Source organism: Rana temporaria, chromosome 1 (assembly GCF_905171775.1).
Source record: "Rana temporaria chromosome 1, aRanTem1.1, whole genome shotgun sequence".
Taxonomy (NCBI): Eukaryota; Metazoa; Chordata; class Amphibia; order Anura; family Ranidae; genus Rana; species Rana temporaria.
Window position 1 is genome coordinate 681,873,432 of NC_053489.1, and position 16,332 is coordinate 681,889,763.

The 16,332-nt window shown below is 46.4% G+C and overlaps 1 protein-coding gene across 1 annotated transcript in view; it reads right to left on the reverse strand.

Moving 5' to 3' along the window:
- The window catches only part of LOC120924675 (POU domain, class 5, transcription factor 1.1-like), a 32,190-nt gene extending 16,820 nt beyond the window's left edge, over positions 1 to 15,370 (reverse strand). The window contains exons 1-2 of the mRNA XM_040335673.1: positions 14,716 to 15,370; positions 8,047 to 8,158 (exon numbers count right to left, since the gene is read on the reverse strand). Coding sequence (XP_040191607.1) covers positions 8,047 to 8,158; positions 14,716 to 15,300 — 697 coding nt within the window. The 5' untranslated portion in view covers positions 15,301 to 15,370. The remainder of the gene's footprint in view (positions 1 to 8,046; positions 8,159 to 14,715) is intronic.
- Positions 15,371 to 16,332: the final 962 nt, after the last annotated feature.

Consider the following 16,332-nt stretch of genomic DNA (forward strand, 5'->3'; position numbering starts at 1 on the left):
TCTGATGGGCTTTCCGAGTACAGCCCTCAGCCTTCCGGATGCTTATCCGGGGAACGTAACGGGGTGCGTTCCTTGGATAAGACTGACAGGCGTCTCAGCCAATCAGGTTGGCCGGTTCTGGCTACCGGTAACCTGATTGGCTGAGATGCCTGTCAGTCATTGAGGGCGGCAGAAGACATCGAGGGACGTGGATGGCTGACTCCAGTAAAGGTAAGTGCTGGGCGGGGGGGGGGGGAAGGGGCACTTTACAGGGCACAGCGGCGAGTCGGCGATGAAGGGCACAGTCAGTGACATTAATGGGCACAGTGGCGACAATAGGCACAGTGGGGACAATTGGCACAGCGGCATGAATGGACACAGTGGCGACAATTAAAGGGCACAGTGGCATCAACATTGGCTACAATGGGCACAGCGGGGACAATGGGCACAGCGGGGACAATGGGCACAGCGGGGACAATTAAAGGGCACAGTGGGGACAATTAAAGGGCACAGTGGTGACAATTAAAGGGCACAGTGGTGACAATTAAAGGGCACAGTGGCTGTGTTTCATGGCATGGCACAGTGGTGCAAATTGATAGCACAGTGGCTGTGTTTGATGGCATGGCACATTGACTGCATTTGATGGCATGGCACAGTGGTGCGAATTGATGGCACAGTGGCTGTGTTTGATGGCATGGCACAGTGGTGACAATTGATGGCACAGTGGCTGCATTTGATGGGCACAGTAAGGCTGCAATTTTTTTTTTCCATTTGCGACCCCCCAAAAATTTTGAGCACCAGCCGCCACTGGTGCCCGGTATGATGGAGATGAGAGTGATTGTGTGAGGCTGGTTATGGATATAATCGCATTGTCGGTATAGAGGCCAATTCCTGACGCTAAAAAAGACAGGTATCCTTTCCCACTTCCGGGAGTCCGGCCGCGAAGCGGTCGTGACATCACCACGGGGCTCCCACCTCCTCCCCTTGTCGTCAGGCTAATAGGAGGGAGAGAGGAGCGGGCCTCGCTCATGCGCAGTAGGGCTCCCGCAGGGCAGGACTGGGACAAAAATTTGGCCTTGGACTTCATCCAGACTGGCCCACTCTGACAGGTCTCTCCCATGGCGGCCGGACAACTCCCCCCCCCCCCCCCCCGGCCACCCAAGCCCCCTCTCCCCCTTCACTAGCCGTTCTACTTTATTAGAGTAGAGCGGCTGGTACTGGTACTCGTATAGGTAGTACCAGTGGGGAAGCTAGACATTATTTCCCCCGGGGCAATGAATCAGTTTGGTGCCCCCCCCCCCTTATGGGACAAGATTAGGCAGAAGTGAGAAACTCCCAGGCCATAGCTGTTGAGTCAGCTGTCTGTCCCCTCCCCCATGCTCCTCTGTCGTCCCCCCTGCTCCTCTGGTCCTCCCCCTGATTCTTTGTTCCCCCCAGGTGAGCGCTGCGGGGAGGAAGAGGAGGCGAGTGCTGCAGGAAGGGAGAGACAGAGGAGCGGAGGGGGGAGGCGGTCCGCTGTCACCGAGCCATCGGCCCGCCAGGAAACTCCCTGTAGTCCCAAAATGGCCAGTCCACCCCTGGGCTCCCGGCGTGAAGCCGAAAGGCTACACTGCCGGGTTCCCTTACCTGCAATGACGGCAGCAGTGTAGCCTTTCGGCTTCATGCCGGGAACCTTACTGCCGACATTGCTGGACTCCAGGACAGGTAAGTGTCCATTTATTAAAAGGCAGCAGCTGCAGTATGTGTAACTGCGGGTTTTTAATCATTTATTTTTCCCGGACCTCCTCTAAGTATCGGGGCGGAAAAAAACAACACATTTCATTAGAACTGCTTTTAAGAAGTTCCAGTCCACTCTGTCAGACGCCTTCTGTGCATCTAAAGAGATGAACAGAGAAGGCGTCCAGTGGTCTTCGCCCATTGTTGTAGGTCTTTGTACCGGTGGGTGCCATCCAGGGCCGCCATCAGGGGGGTCCAGGCAGTACACCTGTAGGGGGCCCAGGTGGCAACCCCCTTTAAAAATAATTTTTTTTTTTTTTTTTTTTTTTTTTTTTTTTAGGGGTCCGGAGGTCTCCAGAGGCCCACAGGGCCCCAGCTGGCAACCCCTAATATATATATATATATATATATATATATATATATATATATATATATATATATATATACATACATACATATATATACACACACACATACATACATACATACATATATATATTTTTTAAAAGGGACCATTTTTTTTATTTTTTTTAGGGCCCAGAGGTCCCGCATGGCAACCCCCTTTTTTGTAATTTCTTTTTATAAAAAAAATTGTATATATATATATAGCCAGATTCAGAAAGACTTACGACGGCGTATCAGTAGATACGCCGTCGTAAGTCCGAATGTGCGCCGTCGTATCTTTAAGCGTATTCTCAAACTGAGATACGCTTCTCTGTTGCTAAGATAGGACCGGCGTAAGTCTCCTACGCCGTCGTATCTTAGCTGCATATTTACGCTGGCCGCTAGAGGCATGTACGTAGATTTACGCCTAGAATATGTAAATTAGCAAGATACGCCGATTCACGAACGTACTTGCGCCCGATACGCTGTTTACGTGAGGCGTCTTTCCGGCGCAAAGATAAACCACCAAAAATATGGCGCAGCCCATGCAAGGTATGGACGACGAAACAGCCGTCGTATTTTACATTGTTTGCGTAAGCGTACGTGAATGGGGCTGGGCGTAGGTGACGTTCACGCCAAAAGCATTGAGTATTTCTGACGTGATTCTGAGCATGCGCGCGAATGCGCCGTACAAACGGCCCTCATTTACATGGGGTCACGGGTAATTTACATGGAGCACACCCATTACCTGCCTATTTTGAATTAGGCGGGGTTACGCCGGGCCATTTGCACTACGCCGACGTAACTTAGTGAGGCAAGTACTGTATTCACAAAGCACTTGCCTCCTATCTTACGTCGGCGTAGTGCAAATGGGATGCGCTATGCCGACAAAGATACGCGCCTCTATGTGAATCTGGCCAATAGGGCCCAAAGGTCCCCAGATGGCAACCCCCCTCCCTTTAAAAACACACACACACACATATATATATATATATATATATATTTTATTAAAGGGCCCAGTATTTTATTAAAGGGCCCAGTGGTCCCCAAGGCCCCGGATAGCTACCCCCTCAGGCGGCAGCACCCCCCGCCCCCCCGGTTCTCTGCTCCAGGGGGCCCATGACTGAAGCTGTGTAAGGGGCCCCATAATTCATGATGGCGGCCCTAGTGCCATCAAACGCTTGTCGGCTACAAATCCCACTTGTTCTGGGTGTACTAGGTGTGGAATGATGGAAGAAATGCACGTGGCCAAAAGTTTGGTGTGGGTATTTAGTAATGAGATTGAGCCAGCTGCCCATCAGCTGGTTTGCCAGGTTAACCACTTGCCAACCAGCGCACGCCAATATACGTCAGCACAATGGCTCGGCCGGGCATACGGGAGTACAGGTATGTCTCCTTTAAGAGGCGACATTATGGGTGGGTGCGGCCACCTGCCTCGACCTCTGCGAGTGTGACCACGGCTCCTGCGGACTTGATGTCCGCTGGGAGTCGCGCGATCGTCTCACAGGGAAATTCTGATGTAAACAAGGCATTTCCCTGTTCTGCCTAGTGACAGAACACTGGGGTGGATTCAAGAAGCAATTGCGCCCGTAGGTTACAGAGCACAATTGCTTACTTGCCCCGGCGTAACGAGTGCTCCTGATTCAGGAACCTCGTTACGCCGACTGCAGCCTAAGATCTGCGCGGCATAAGGCTCTTATGCCCGCATATCTTAGGCTGCATTCTTGCGGTGGCCGCTAGGTGGCGTTCCCGTTGTGCTCAGCGTATAGTATGCAAATTGCATACTAACACCGATTCACAACGTTGCGCGAGCCCTGCGTACGCAATTTACGTTGTTTCCGTATGGCGGTTTTTGCGTAAGGCTGCACCTGCTATTAGCAGGCGCAGCCAATGTTACGTATACCCGTCGTTCCCGCGTCGCGAAATTTGAAATTTACGTAGTTTGCGTAAGTGAATCGTGAATGGCGCTGGAGCCATTCACGTTCACTTTGAAGCAAATGACGTCCTTGCGACGTCATTTGCCGCAATGCACGTTGGGAAAGTTTCCCGACGGAGCATGCGCTCTACGATCGGCGCGGGAACGCGTCTAATTTAAATGATTCCCGCCCCCTACGGGATCATTTAAATTGCGCGCGCTTTGCCGGCACGCAATTTACGGAGCTTCTGCTCCGTGAATCGAGGGCAGTGCAAAAAAATTGCGGGGGCGCAGGGAAAAATCGTTGCCCTGCGCCTCCGTAATAAATGCGCAAATCTACTTGAATCCGGCCCACTGATTACCGCTTCCCGATTGCAAAGAGCTGTGATCAATGTCATGTCACACGTAGCCCCCGCCTATAGTTAGAACACATGCCTAGGACACACTCAACCCCTTCAGCGCCCCCTACTGGTTAACCTCGTCACTGTCATTTACACAGAAATTCATGCTTCTTTTTTTTTTTAGCACTGATTGCTGTATAAATGACAATGGTCCCAAAATGGTGTCAAAAGTGTCCGCCATAATGTCGCAGTCATGATAAGAAAAAATATTGATAAAAATGCCATAAAAAAACTTTCCTTTATTTTGTAGACACTGGGGTAGATTCACGTACGGGCGCGCATAGTTACAGCGGCGCAGCGTTTCGTATTTACGCTACGCCGCCGTAACTTACAGGAGCAAGTGCTGTATTCACAAAGCTTGCTCCGTAAGTGACGGCGGCGTAGCGTAAAAGGGGCCGGCGTAAGCGCGCGTAATTCAAATGTGGAAGGGGGGGCGTGTTTTATGTAAATTTATGATGACCTGACGTGATTGACGCATGCGCCGTCCGTGTACATATCCCAGTGTGCATTGCTTCCAAGCACGGCGCAACGATGTATTGGTTTCGACGTGAACGTAAATTACGTCCAGCCCTATTCGCGAATGACTTACGCAAACAACATAAATAATTCAAGTTTCGAAGCGAGAACGACGTCCATACTTAACATTGGCTGCGCCTCCTAATAGCAGGAGCAGCCTTACGCAGAAAAAGCCTTTACGCAAACGACGTAAAAAAAATACCGCCGGGCGCACGTACGTTTGTGAATCGGCATATCTAGGAAATTAGCATATTCTACGCCGACAACAGCGGAAGCGCCCCTAGCGGCCAAAGTTATATTGCACACAATTCTACGCCGCCGCAATCAAGTTACGTCGGTGGAGGAAGCCCATTTTTTTAGCGTAACTGCCTTTGAGAACCGGCGTAACACTACGCGGGCGCGGATGTCAAATTACGGCGGTATGTGAATCTACCCCACTAACTTTTGTGAAAACCAAATCGCTTATTGCAATTTATTTACCAAAAATATGTAGAAGAATACGTATCGGCCTAAACTGAGGAAAAACTTTTTTTTTCGATATTTTTTTGGGGAATATTTATTATAGCAAAAAGTTAAAAAATATTGCTTTTATTTTTCAAAATTGTCGCTCTATTTTTGTTTATAGCACAAAAAAATAAAAACCGCAGAGGTGATCAAATACCACCAAAAGAAAACTATTTGTGGGGGGGACGACAAAAAGTTGTTTGGGAGCCACATAACACGACCGCGCAATTGTCAGTTAAAGCTACGCAGTGCCGAATTGCAAAAAGTGGCCGGTTCTTTGGGCAACCAAATGGTCCGGGGCTGAAGTGGTTAGGGGATCGTGGTGATGTTCGCTTGAAGGGCTTCTGAGGGGATGGAGCCTGCAGAGAGTGTATGATTAACCACTTAAAGCGGTTCTCCACCCTAAAGTGGAGTCCCGCTGATCGGAACCCTCCCCCCCTCCGGTGTCACATTTGACACCTTTCAGGGGGGAGGGGGGTGCAGACACCTGTCTAAAGACAGGTATTTGCACCCACTTCCGGCCACACGCTACGGGCGAAAGACGGGTTTTTCTGACTTCCCGTCTGTCGCCCGTTGTGTGCTGGGAACACTCGGCTCCCAGCACACAGCGTGTGAGCCAATCGGCGGGCGCAGCGCGACTCGCGCATGCGCCGTAGGGAACCGGGCAGTGAAGCCGCAGCGCTCCACTTCCTGGTTCCCTCAGCGTGGATGGCGGGGGGAGCAGCAGAGTGACGAGCGATCGCTCGTGCTCTGCTGCGGACGGCGCTGGACTCCAGGACAGGTAAGTGTCCTAATATTAAAAGTCAGCAGCTGCAGTATTTGTAGCTGCTGGCTTTTAATATTTTTTCCCGTGGCACATCCGCTTTAAGCCCCGGACCAAAATGCAGCTAAAGGCCCAGGCCAGGTTTTGCGATTCGGCACTGCGTCGCTTTAACTGACAATTGCACGGTCGTGCGACGTGGCTCCCAAACAAAATTGACGTCCTTTTTTTCCCACAAATAGAGCTTTCTTTTGGGGGTATTTGATCACCTCTGCGGTTTTTATTTTTTGCGCTATAAACAAAAATAGTTTTGAAAACAAAATCTATATTTTTTACATTTTTTTTATAATAAATACTATAATATATATATATATATTTATAGTGTTTACAAAATAGGGGATTTTTTTATTTAGAAATAAATAATAAAAACGTTAAAATCGTGGTAAAAATCGAGTGTGGAAAAACGCAGCAAGCATCGCAAAAAGCACCGCAAAAACACTCAAAAGCAACATGCATAGGTGTGAATCGAGCCTTAAGGAGTTGCAGAACCTAAACAATTTACCGTATTTATCAGGGTATTGCGCGCTCCGGCGTATAGCGCGCACCCCTAATGTGGACCCGCATTCCTGTAAAAAAAAAAACATTTTAGTACTTACAGTTTTGGTGTCTTGCGCGGCGTCCATGTCGGGTCCGGTGTCCGTCTGCGGCTTCAGTGGTGTCCTCCTCGTCGGGTCCGGCGTCCGTCTGCGGCTTTGGTGGTGTCCTCCCGGCTTCTCCCGCGCTGTCTCCCGTCGAATCGCCACTTCCCGCGCTCAGTTTGAACGCCTCCGCCGACGTATACAGAGTGCAGTACCCTCGGCTACATTCGGCTGTGCTCGTGCTCACGCTCTGTGACGTTTATGCGTGAGCACGTGCGAAGCCGAGCCTGGCCGAATGTAGACGAGTGTACTGCACTCGGTATATGTCGGCGCAGGCATTCAAACTGAGCGCGGGAATCGGGTATCGGCGTTGTAACGGTCACCACCGTTTACGACCTTCCATCCCAGTCACGACAGCTTATCGACACTCCAACCAACAGGACCCGATCCATAAGAATTCCCCCCAGACACGAGACACACAGCTCTGTGCTTCTGGTTTCAAATGTAAAGACACTTTAATGGTTTCTTCTCAGCTTTTTATACAGTACAAGGCATTAAAGCAACAATGAGATATCCACCCCCCTAATCACACACTAAGGCTAATTATTAAACATTCCTTAATTAACAGCATAACAAAAAAAACACCTTCACACACTGAGTTCCCTAGGCAGACATTCGGTCTACGCATACAGCTTGACACCTATTCACACCTCTGAGCATCACTAGGCTTTAGACAGTGTTATCATACATAAACAGTATTTAGCATACATAATTAGAGTTCTGGGAGCAGGCCTGGGTTAACACCTTAACACAAGGACAATGGAATGTCTTCCAGGCCCTGACTCAATTAGCATGCCACTAGTCAGGGCTAAGCATAGAATGAGTCACTATTGACTGGTTGGGCCAACATCTTGCAGTATCTCAAAATCCTGCAACACGAACTATCAGTGATGTTCCATCTCATGTAATACATGAATTATGATTCACTTGCCACCCCATGCCCAAAAGGCACAGGGTGGACTCAGACCCAAGAGTTATCAGTGACGCTGACACAGGAGTATCCCCCATCCTCACAAAGTCTCTGGGTGTCCCGGGTCATTCCGTTACAGGCGTATACCGCGCAACCACAATTTTCCCCTTATTTTAAGTGGAAAAAAGTGCACGGTATACGCCGATAAATACGGTACATACTAAAAGAAGGGGGGCACAAAAGAAGGGGGGCACAGTGCTTACCATACAAAAGTTCCATGGCGTAGCAAACATCTGCTTGTGTAAAGCCCATATTCAACCGCTTCTGCTTCAGGTTCCTAGCAAACTGCTCAATTTCCATCTCACTGAGCATTTCCTAAAAAAAGAGAAAAAAGCAAAAAGTACAGCAAAACCTTGGATTGAGAGCGTTTTGCAAGACAAGATTTTTTTTTTTTTTTAATAAATTTTGACTTGATATACAAGCGATGTCTTGATATAAGAGTAGCGTCATGTCACAGCTGAGTATAAAAGAGAAGAGAGGAGCCTCTAAGTGTAGCAATATGGTTACATTTAACTATTTAAGCCCCGGACCTTTAGGCAGCTAAATGCCCAAGCCAGGTTTTGCGATTCGGCACTGCGTCGATTTAACAGACAATTGCGCGGTCGTGCGACGTGGCTCCCAAACAAAATTGGCGTCCTTTTTTCCCACAAATAGAAATTCTTTTGGTGGTATTTGATCACCTCTGCAGTTTTTATTTTTTGCGCTATAAACAAAAATAGAGCGACAATTTTGAAAAAAATGCAATATTTTTTACTTGTTGCTATAATAAATATCCCCCCAAAAATATATACCATATTTTTTCCCACAGTTTAGGCTGATACGTATTCTTCTACCTATTTTTGTTAAAAAAAAAAAAAAAAAAAAAAAAATCGCAATAAGCGTTTATTGATTGGTTTGCGCAAAAGTTAAAGCGTTTACAAAATAGGGGATATTTTTATTGCATTTTTATTAATTATTATTTTTTTTACTACTTATGGCGGCGATCAGCGTTTTTTTTCGTGACTGCGACATTATGGCGGACACTTCGGACAATTTTGACACATTTTTGGGACCATTGGCATTTAAATTGCATTGTTTATTGTGAAAATGACAGTTGCAGTTTGGGAGTTAACCACAAGGGGGCGCTGTAGGAGTTAGGGTTCACCTAGTGTGTGTTTACAACTGTAGGGGGGTGTGGCTGTAGGACTGATGTCATCGATCGAGTCTTCCTATATAAGGGATCACTCGATCGATGCGCCGCCACAGTGAAGCACGGGGAAGCCGTGTTTACATACAGCGATCCCCGTTCTTCAGCTCCGGGGAGCGATCGCGAGGTGGCGGCTAGAAACGAATAGCCGCGCCGTCATCCCGGATCGCTCCCCGCGGGTTTCCGACCGCCGCATGTACCGGGGGGGGGGTCCAGATCGGACCCGCGGAAAGGCGGGGACGTACACGTACGCCCATGTGCCTGTACGTGCCATTCTGTGGACGTACATGTACATGCGGCGGGTGGCAACCGGTTAATGAAGGGACAACATTTAGCAACTCACATGGTTGATGATTAAAACAGACACATCTAAGTATGGAGGCATCCGGGGTAAAGTTGTCCACGTAGACCGTCCTCCTCATCGCCATTGATGTCGTCCTTTTCACGAGCGGTTCAAGCCTCGCTTTCAGACCACTCTACTGCAGGGTAGTCTTCCCGGTCACGATTGCAGACTGACAGCGGTGAGAGCCGGAGGTGAGGAGGACGGTCTATGTGGACAGCTTTACCCCGGATGCCTCCATACTTAGATGTGCCTCTTTTAGTCATCAACCATGTGAGTTTTACCTTAATTAAATGTAACCATATTGCTACACTTAGAGGCTCCTCTCCACGGCCGATCCTGGGGTGACAGGCGCCTGGGTGCAGAAATATTTCTGGTGCCCCCCCACATAGGCGTGGTCAATTGTACCAACTCCTCCCCTTTACAAATGTTTCTATGGCAATGACTCAACCACAGAGATGCTCCCCCACAAAGTCTTCATTACCCCGGGATCCTTACATGATCTCTTAACAATAAACACAATACAGGAAGAGAAGCAGAGTACTTTATTGGGACCTGGAGGGGGGTCTCTCTGATGGACACAGAGAGGGCTTCTGTTAGAAAGAGCCCCCAGGCATACTACAGACATGATACAGGAGACGGTCAGAGACTGCAGACATAGTACAGGAGACGGTCAGAGACTGCAGACACAATACAGGAGACGGTCAGAGACTGCAGACACAGTACAGGAGACGGTCAGAGACTGCAGACACAGTACAGGAGACGGTCAGAGACTGCAGACACAGTACAGGAGACGGTCAGAGACTGCAGACACAGTACAGGAGACGGTCAGAGACTGCAGACACAGTACAGGAGACGGTCAGAGACTGCAGACACAGTACAGGAGACGGTCAGGGACTGCAGACATAATACAGGAGACGGTCAGGGACTGCAGACATAGTACAGGAGACGGTCAGAGACTGCAGACATAATACAGGAGACGGTCAGAGACATGAGTTCTGGACGGACACACACCTATGCTCAGTTCAGGATGGACACAAACAAAGAGAGAAGGAGGGAGGGGAGAACTCTGCCACTTGCCTGCAGAGCGCCTGGTATTCTCTGGAGCTCCTGCTGGATTTTTCTTCTAATCCCCTTGTGGAGGTTTCCATTGGTGGACGGACATTTTATGGTCACATAACCAATCACATCGCTATAATCTTTTTCTATGGACTATAAACTGAAGGTCTTGTGAATAAATGGTTGTGGAACTAATCATTTGAGTTTCCATTTTTTCTTATGGGAAAATTTGCTTTGATTTACAAGTGCTTTGGATTACAAGCATGCTTCCGGAACGAATAATGCTCACAATCCAAGGTTTTACTGGGAGTTATCCCCCCCCCCCCCCCCCATTTTAGGTTTTTACTGCTGCTCATATCTGGGGACACCCCAACCATTTCCCCCCACAATGGGTGCATTTGAGCCTAGAAATCACAATCAGTGGCATCATGATGTGTAAAGCTCCGGCTTCTGCAGATTCCTCCTATAGCTGCAGATCCATTATTAACCACACCCCTACAGCGTCATTGTAAAATGACGGCGGCAGGAACCCCTCCTCGATCCGGGTGGACGTCATAGGACGTCCTGCGTTCCCGGCGATCTAGGGCGCGCGCCCGCGGCGACACTCGTGACCCGACGCGGGTGCCTGCGATTGCCGCTAATCACGGCAGGAGTGTGGATCTGTGTGTGTAATGATGGTGTGTAAACACACAGATCCACACTCCTGTCAGCGGTGAGGAGACCAATGTGTGTTCCCAGTACAGAGGAACACACATCGGTCTCCTCCCCTTGAGTCCCCTCCCCCCTACAGTTAGAACACACCTTAGGGAACATATTAACCCCTTCAACGCCCCCTAGTGGTTAACCCCTTCCCTGCCAGTCACATTTACACAGTAATCAATGCATATTTAGAGCATTAATCGCTGTATAAATGTGAATGGTCCCAAAAACGTGTCAAAAGTGTCCGATGTGTTCGCCGCAATGTCACGGTAAAAAAAAAAAAAAAAAAACGCAAGTCAACGCCAATACTAGTAAAAAAAATTATAAAATAAAAATGCCATAAATCTATCACCTATTTTGTAGACGCTATAACTTTTGCGCAAACCAATCAATATATGAGTATTGCGATTTTTTTTACCAAAAATATGTAGAAGAATACGTATCGGCCTAAACTGAGGAAAAAACATGTTTTTTTAAAAAAAATTGTGATATTTATTAAATAAAAAAGTAAAAAATAGTGTTTTTTTTTTTTTTAATTGTCACTCTTCTTTTGTTTATAGCTCAAAAAATAAAAACCGCAGAGATGATCAAATACCACCAAAAGAAAGCTCTATTTGTGGGAACAAAATGATAAAAAAATTGTTTGGGTACAGTGTAGCACGACCGCGCAATTGTCATTCAAAGTGCGACAGTGCTGAAAGCTGAAAATTGGCTTGGGCAGGAAGGTGCGTAAGTGCCCCCCGGTATGGAAGTGGTTAATGACAAGGTGCTGCAGGAATAACCACTCTTGAAAGCTGTAAGGGGGGGGGGGGGACTGCAAATGAAATATGCATGGTTATAACAAAGCAAGGGCAAAAAAACAACAATATACCGTATTTTTCGGTGTATACCGCGCACTTTTTTCCCCCTTAAAATAAGGGGAAAATCGTGTGTGCGCGATATACGCCGATACCCGCGCCTAGTTTGAATACCTGCGCTGACATATACCGAGCGCAGTACACTCGGTTACATTCGGCCAGGCTCGTGCTCACACATAAACGTCACAGAGCGTGAACACGAGCGAAGCCTGGCCGAATATAGCCGAGTGTACTGCATTCGGTATATGTCGGCGCAGGCATTCAAACTGAGCGTGGGAAGCGGCGATTCGACGGGGAGACAGTGCGGGAGAAGCCGGGAGGACACCATCGAAGCCGCAGATGGACGCCGGACCCGACAAGACCGCCGATGGACGCCGCGCAAGACACTAAAACTAAGTACTAAAATGTTTTTTTTTTTACAGGAATGCGGATCCACATTAGGGGTGTGCGCTATACGCCGGAGCGCGCAATACCCCGATAAATACACACACTACTATCAATTTGAATTCAATATATTCAAAATAAGGGGCTCATATCCATTAGTGTGGCATTACCAATCCCGCCTTCCCAAAATGCTAGTTGTCTGGCTGTCATGTTGATCTATTTGCAATGTTTGAGATCACAGCCAGGTAACAAGTATGCAGAAAAGGAATGTGTGTGTGTGTGTGTGTGTTTTTTTATTTAAAAAAAAAAAAAAAAACACACCACACACACAATCTTTCTTTTTTGGAGAAAAACAATCAGCACCACAATGCTAATAAAATGACTCCTATAATAACGTGAAAAACATAAAAAAATATACCCCTCCGAGTGTCTACACAGCTGCTGAATAAGGATGAGCTCCGGCGCGTTCGCACCGTACACTTGCAGAGCCCGCCAGGAAGTCGGCACCCCGCGCTGCGCTAATCACAGCCAGGGAGACATCGTCCGATGCTCGGCCGCAGAGATCGGAAAAATGTCTCCCTGGCTGTGATTAGCGCAGCGCGGGGTGCCGACTTCCTGGCGGGCTCTGCAAGTGTACGGTGCGAACGCGCCGGAGCTCATCCTTACTGCTGAACACTTATAGGGATACACCACACTTCTTGCAATATTACATTTTGTGAAGATAAGCAGCACTGCTTATCTATAAATCTTAAACAAATAATTATACATTCCATTAAAACATTTTTTTGGATGAAACATACGGTATGTTTTATAAATTTAATTTTTTCATAAATTGTTTATATAAGATTTGTGAAAATAGGGCAACGCTGCGTATCTATAAATCTTATATAAAACAAATTATACATTCCATAAAACAATTAAATGACAAAAAAAATCCAGTTAAATACCTGGAAAACGTATGAAGTGTTTGTGTTTTATAAATGTTATTTTTATTTTATTTTTCGTAAATTGTTTTATGGAATGTATAAATTAATTTTTTCATACAAGATTTATAGATACACAGCACTACTTTCACAAGAACAAAAAATATTATTATTATTATTAATTATAATAGTTATATATTTTTTTGTTTTTGTGAAAGTAGTGTAGTGCTGTGTATCTATAAATCTTTTATGGAATGTATAAATTATTTGTTCATACAACAAATTTACAAAAAATAAAATAAAAACATTTATGAAACCAACAGTTAATACGTAGGTTTCCAGGTATTTAATTGTATTTTTTTTTATTTATTTTTTCATAAATTGTTTTATGGAATGTATAATTATTTGATTATACAAGATTTATAGATACACAGCACTGCCCTACTTTCACAAAAAATATATAACAATTATTATAATTAATAATAATATTTTTTGTTCTTGTGAAAGTAGTGCTGTGTATCTATAAATCTTGTATGAACAAATAATTTATACATTCCATAAAACAATTTACGAAAAAAATAAAATAAAAATAACATTTATGGAACTCAAACAGTAATAATTATACATTCCATAAAACAATTAATGAAAAAAAATCCAGTTAAATACCTGGAAACCTACGTATTAACTTTTTGTTTCATAAATGTTATTTTTCGTAAATTGTTTTATGGAATGTATAATTATTTGATTATATAAGATTTATAGATACACAGCGCTGCACTACTTTCACAAAACCCCCCAAAAGAAATACAATACATACACATATATATATATATATACACACACACACACACACACACACACACACACACACACATATACACACACATATACACACACATATATATATATATATATATATATATATATATATATACACACACATATACATATACACACACACACTCTAGGTCAGCAATATAAAAGTATTGGATCTAGAGACTAAAGATAGTAGGCTATTTTTTTTTTTTGCATGCACCTGGATTAGTTTCAGCACCGGGTGGGGGGTAGAAAAAATTAATTCAATATGGATCAGAAAGGCCTTCAGTCCTGGTTCACATCGGTGCAATTTGATATGTCAAATTGGCAGCAATTGTACCGTCCTAATAGGAGCGACGCCACGCCAATTTCAAAAAGTAGATTCTGTGCTACTTTTTTTGCGATTTCGGGGTGCGATTTCCATTGACATCTGTGAAATCGCAGCCAAAAATCGGGACCGCCATGCGGGAGTGAAATTGCGCGAGTTCGGCTTCATTCCCGCAGCTCAGTGTGAACCTGGGCTCAAGGCCGGCTATAAAACGTAGAGACTTTGGCAATCTAGTTGCACACAAGCCAAGGCTAGAAGCTGCACACACACGGCCACTCACCAGCGTGTCCTTCAGTTTGTCAGACAAAATCTTCTTCTGGGCCCCCGTGCTGGTCATGGCCTGGCTGGCAAGCGAGTCGCTCCCTTTGGCCACCTCTTCGGTGGAGCAGCTACTCTCCAGGTTAAATGCCAGCGTCTCCACCGGTGTGTTGGGCGGTGTCGGATACAAATCGGAGCCTGGAACGTTGGCGTTTTTCTGGGTCTGGCTGGAAAAATTGGGGCTCCCCGGCCAGAAGGCTGGAGTACAGTCACGGGGGCAATACTGGAGAACTGGGTGACTCTTCTCCTCCTCTTCCGATCCATCAGAATCCTCACTCTCCTCGATCTTCTGGCTCTCCACCATCCAGGGGGTCTCCATGTTTAGCTGATGAGTTTGAGGCGCACAGAGATTGACGTGACCAGGGGGCTCCGGCTGAGGAGCGTGGTTCCAAGCCACGACCTGTGCCTGGTGCCCCCCCAGATCCCCATTATCTGGCCACGCAGCTGGGGAGAAGAAGGCCTGGCAGTGGTGGTAGTAATCCTCAAACCCCTCTGGGATGATATCATGGTTCGGAGTAAATGAAGGGTAAACCTGTTGGCTGTACATGACCTCAAGCACTCACCGGCCTCTGGTCTAAAAGGTTCAAATCCTACTTCAAGTGCCTAATAAAGCACAGGAGGGGTCTTATTAAAAACACTCCTTGTCCCCCCAAAAGAAACCCTTCAAGAGCTGAAGAAGCTTGGATGAAACCACCTCAACTGATCCTTCCAATGTGTCTATGAAGACGACGCCTCCAACCTGAAAGGCCATTCAATTAAACTGGCCTGTTTACTCTAGAGGTGGAGATCCCAGCCCCGCCCCCTCAATCGATGGATAGGTTAACTACTTCAGCCCCGGAAGAATTTACCCCCTTCCTGACCAAAGCACTTTTTGCGAGTCGGCACTGCGTCGCTTTAACCACTTAAGCCCTTGGCTGGCCGAATGACCGGGTCACTTTTTGCGATTCCACACTGCGTCGCTTTAACTGACAATTGCGCGGTCGTGCGACGTGGCTCCAAAACAAAATTGGTGTCCTTTTTTCCCAACAAATAGAGCTTTCTTTTGGTGGTATTTGATCACCTCTGCGGTTTTTATTTTTTGTACTATAAACAAAAATAGAGCGTCAATTTTGAAAAAAAAGCAATATTTCTTGCTATAATAAATATGCCCAAAAAGATAAAAAAAAAAACACATTTCTTCCTCAGTTTAGGCCGATACGTATTCTTCTACATATTTTTGGTAAAAAAAAATCGCAATAAGCGTTTATTAATTGGTTTGCGCAAAAGTTATAGGGCCAGATTCTCTTCCAGCGGCGTATTTTTGCGGCGGCGTAACGTATCCGATTTATGTTACGCCTCCGCAACTTAGACGGGCAAGTGCTGTTTTCTCAAAGCAAGTTGCAGCGGCGTAGCGTAAATCGGCCGGCGTAAGCCCACCTAATTCAAATGTGGGACAGGGGGGGCGTGTTTTATGTTAATCTACTGTGACCCGATGTGATTGACTTTTTTCACGAACGGCGCATGCGCCGTCCATGGAAATCTCCCAGTGTGCATTGCTCCTAATACGCCGCAAGGACGTATTGGTTTTGACGTGAACGTA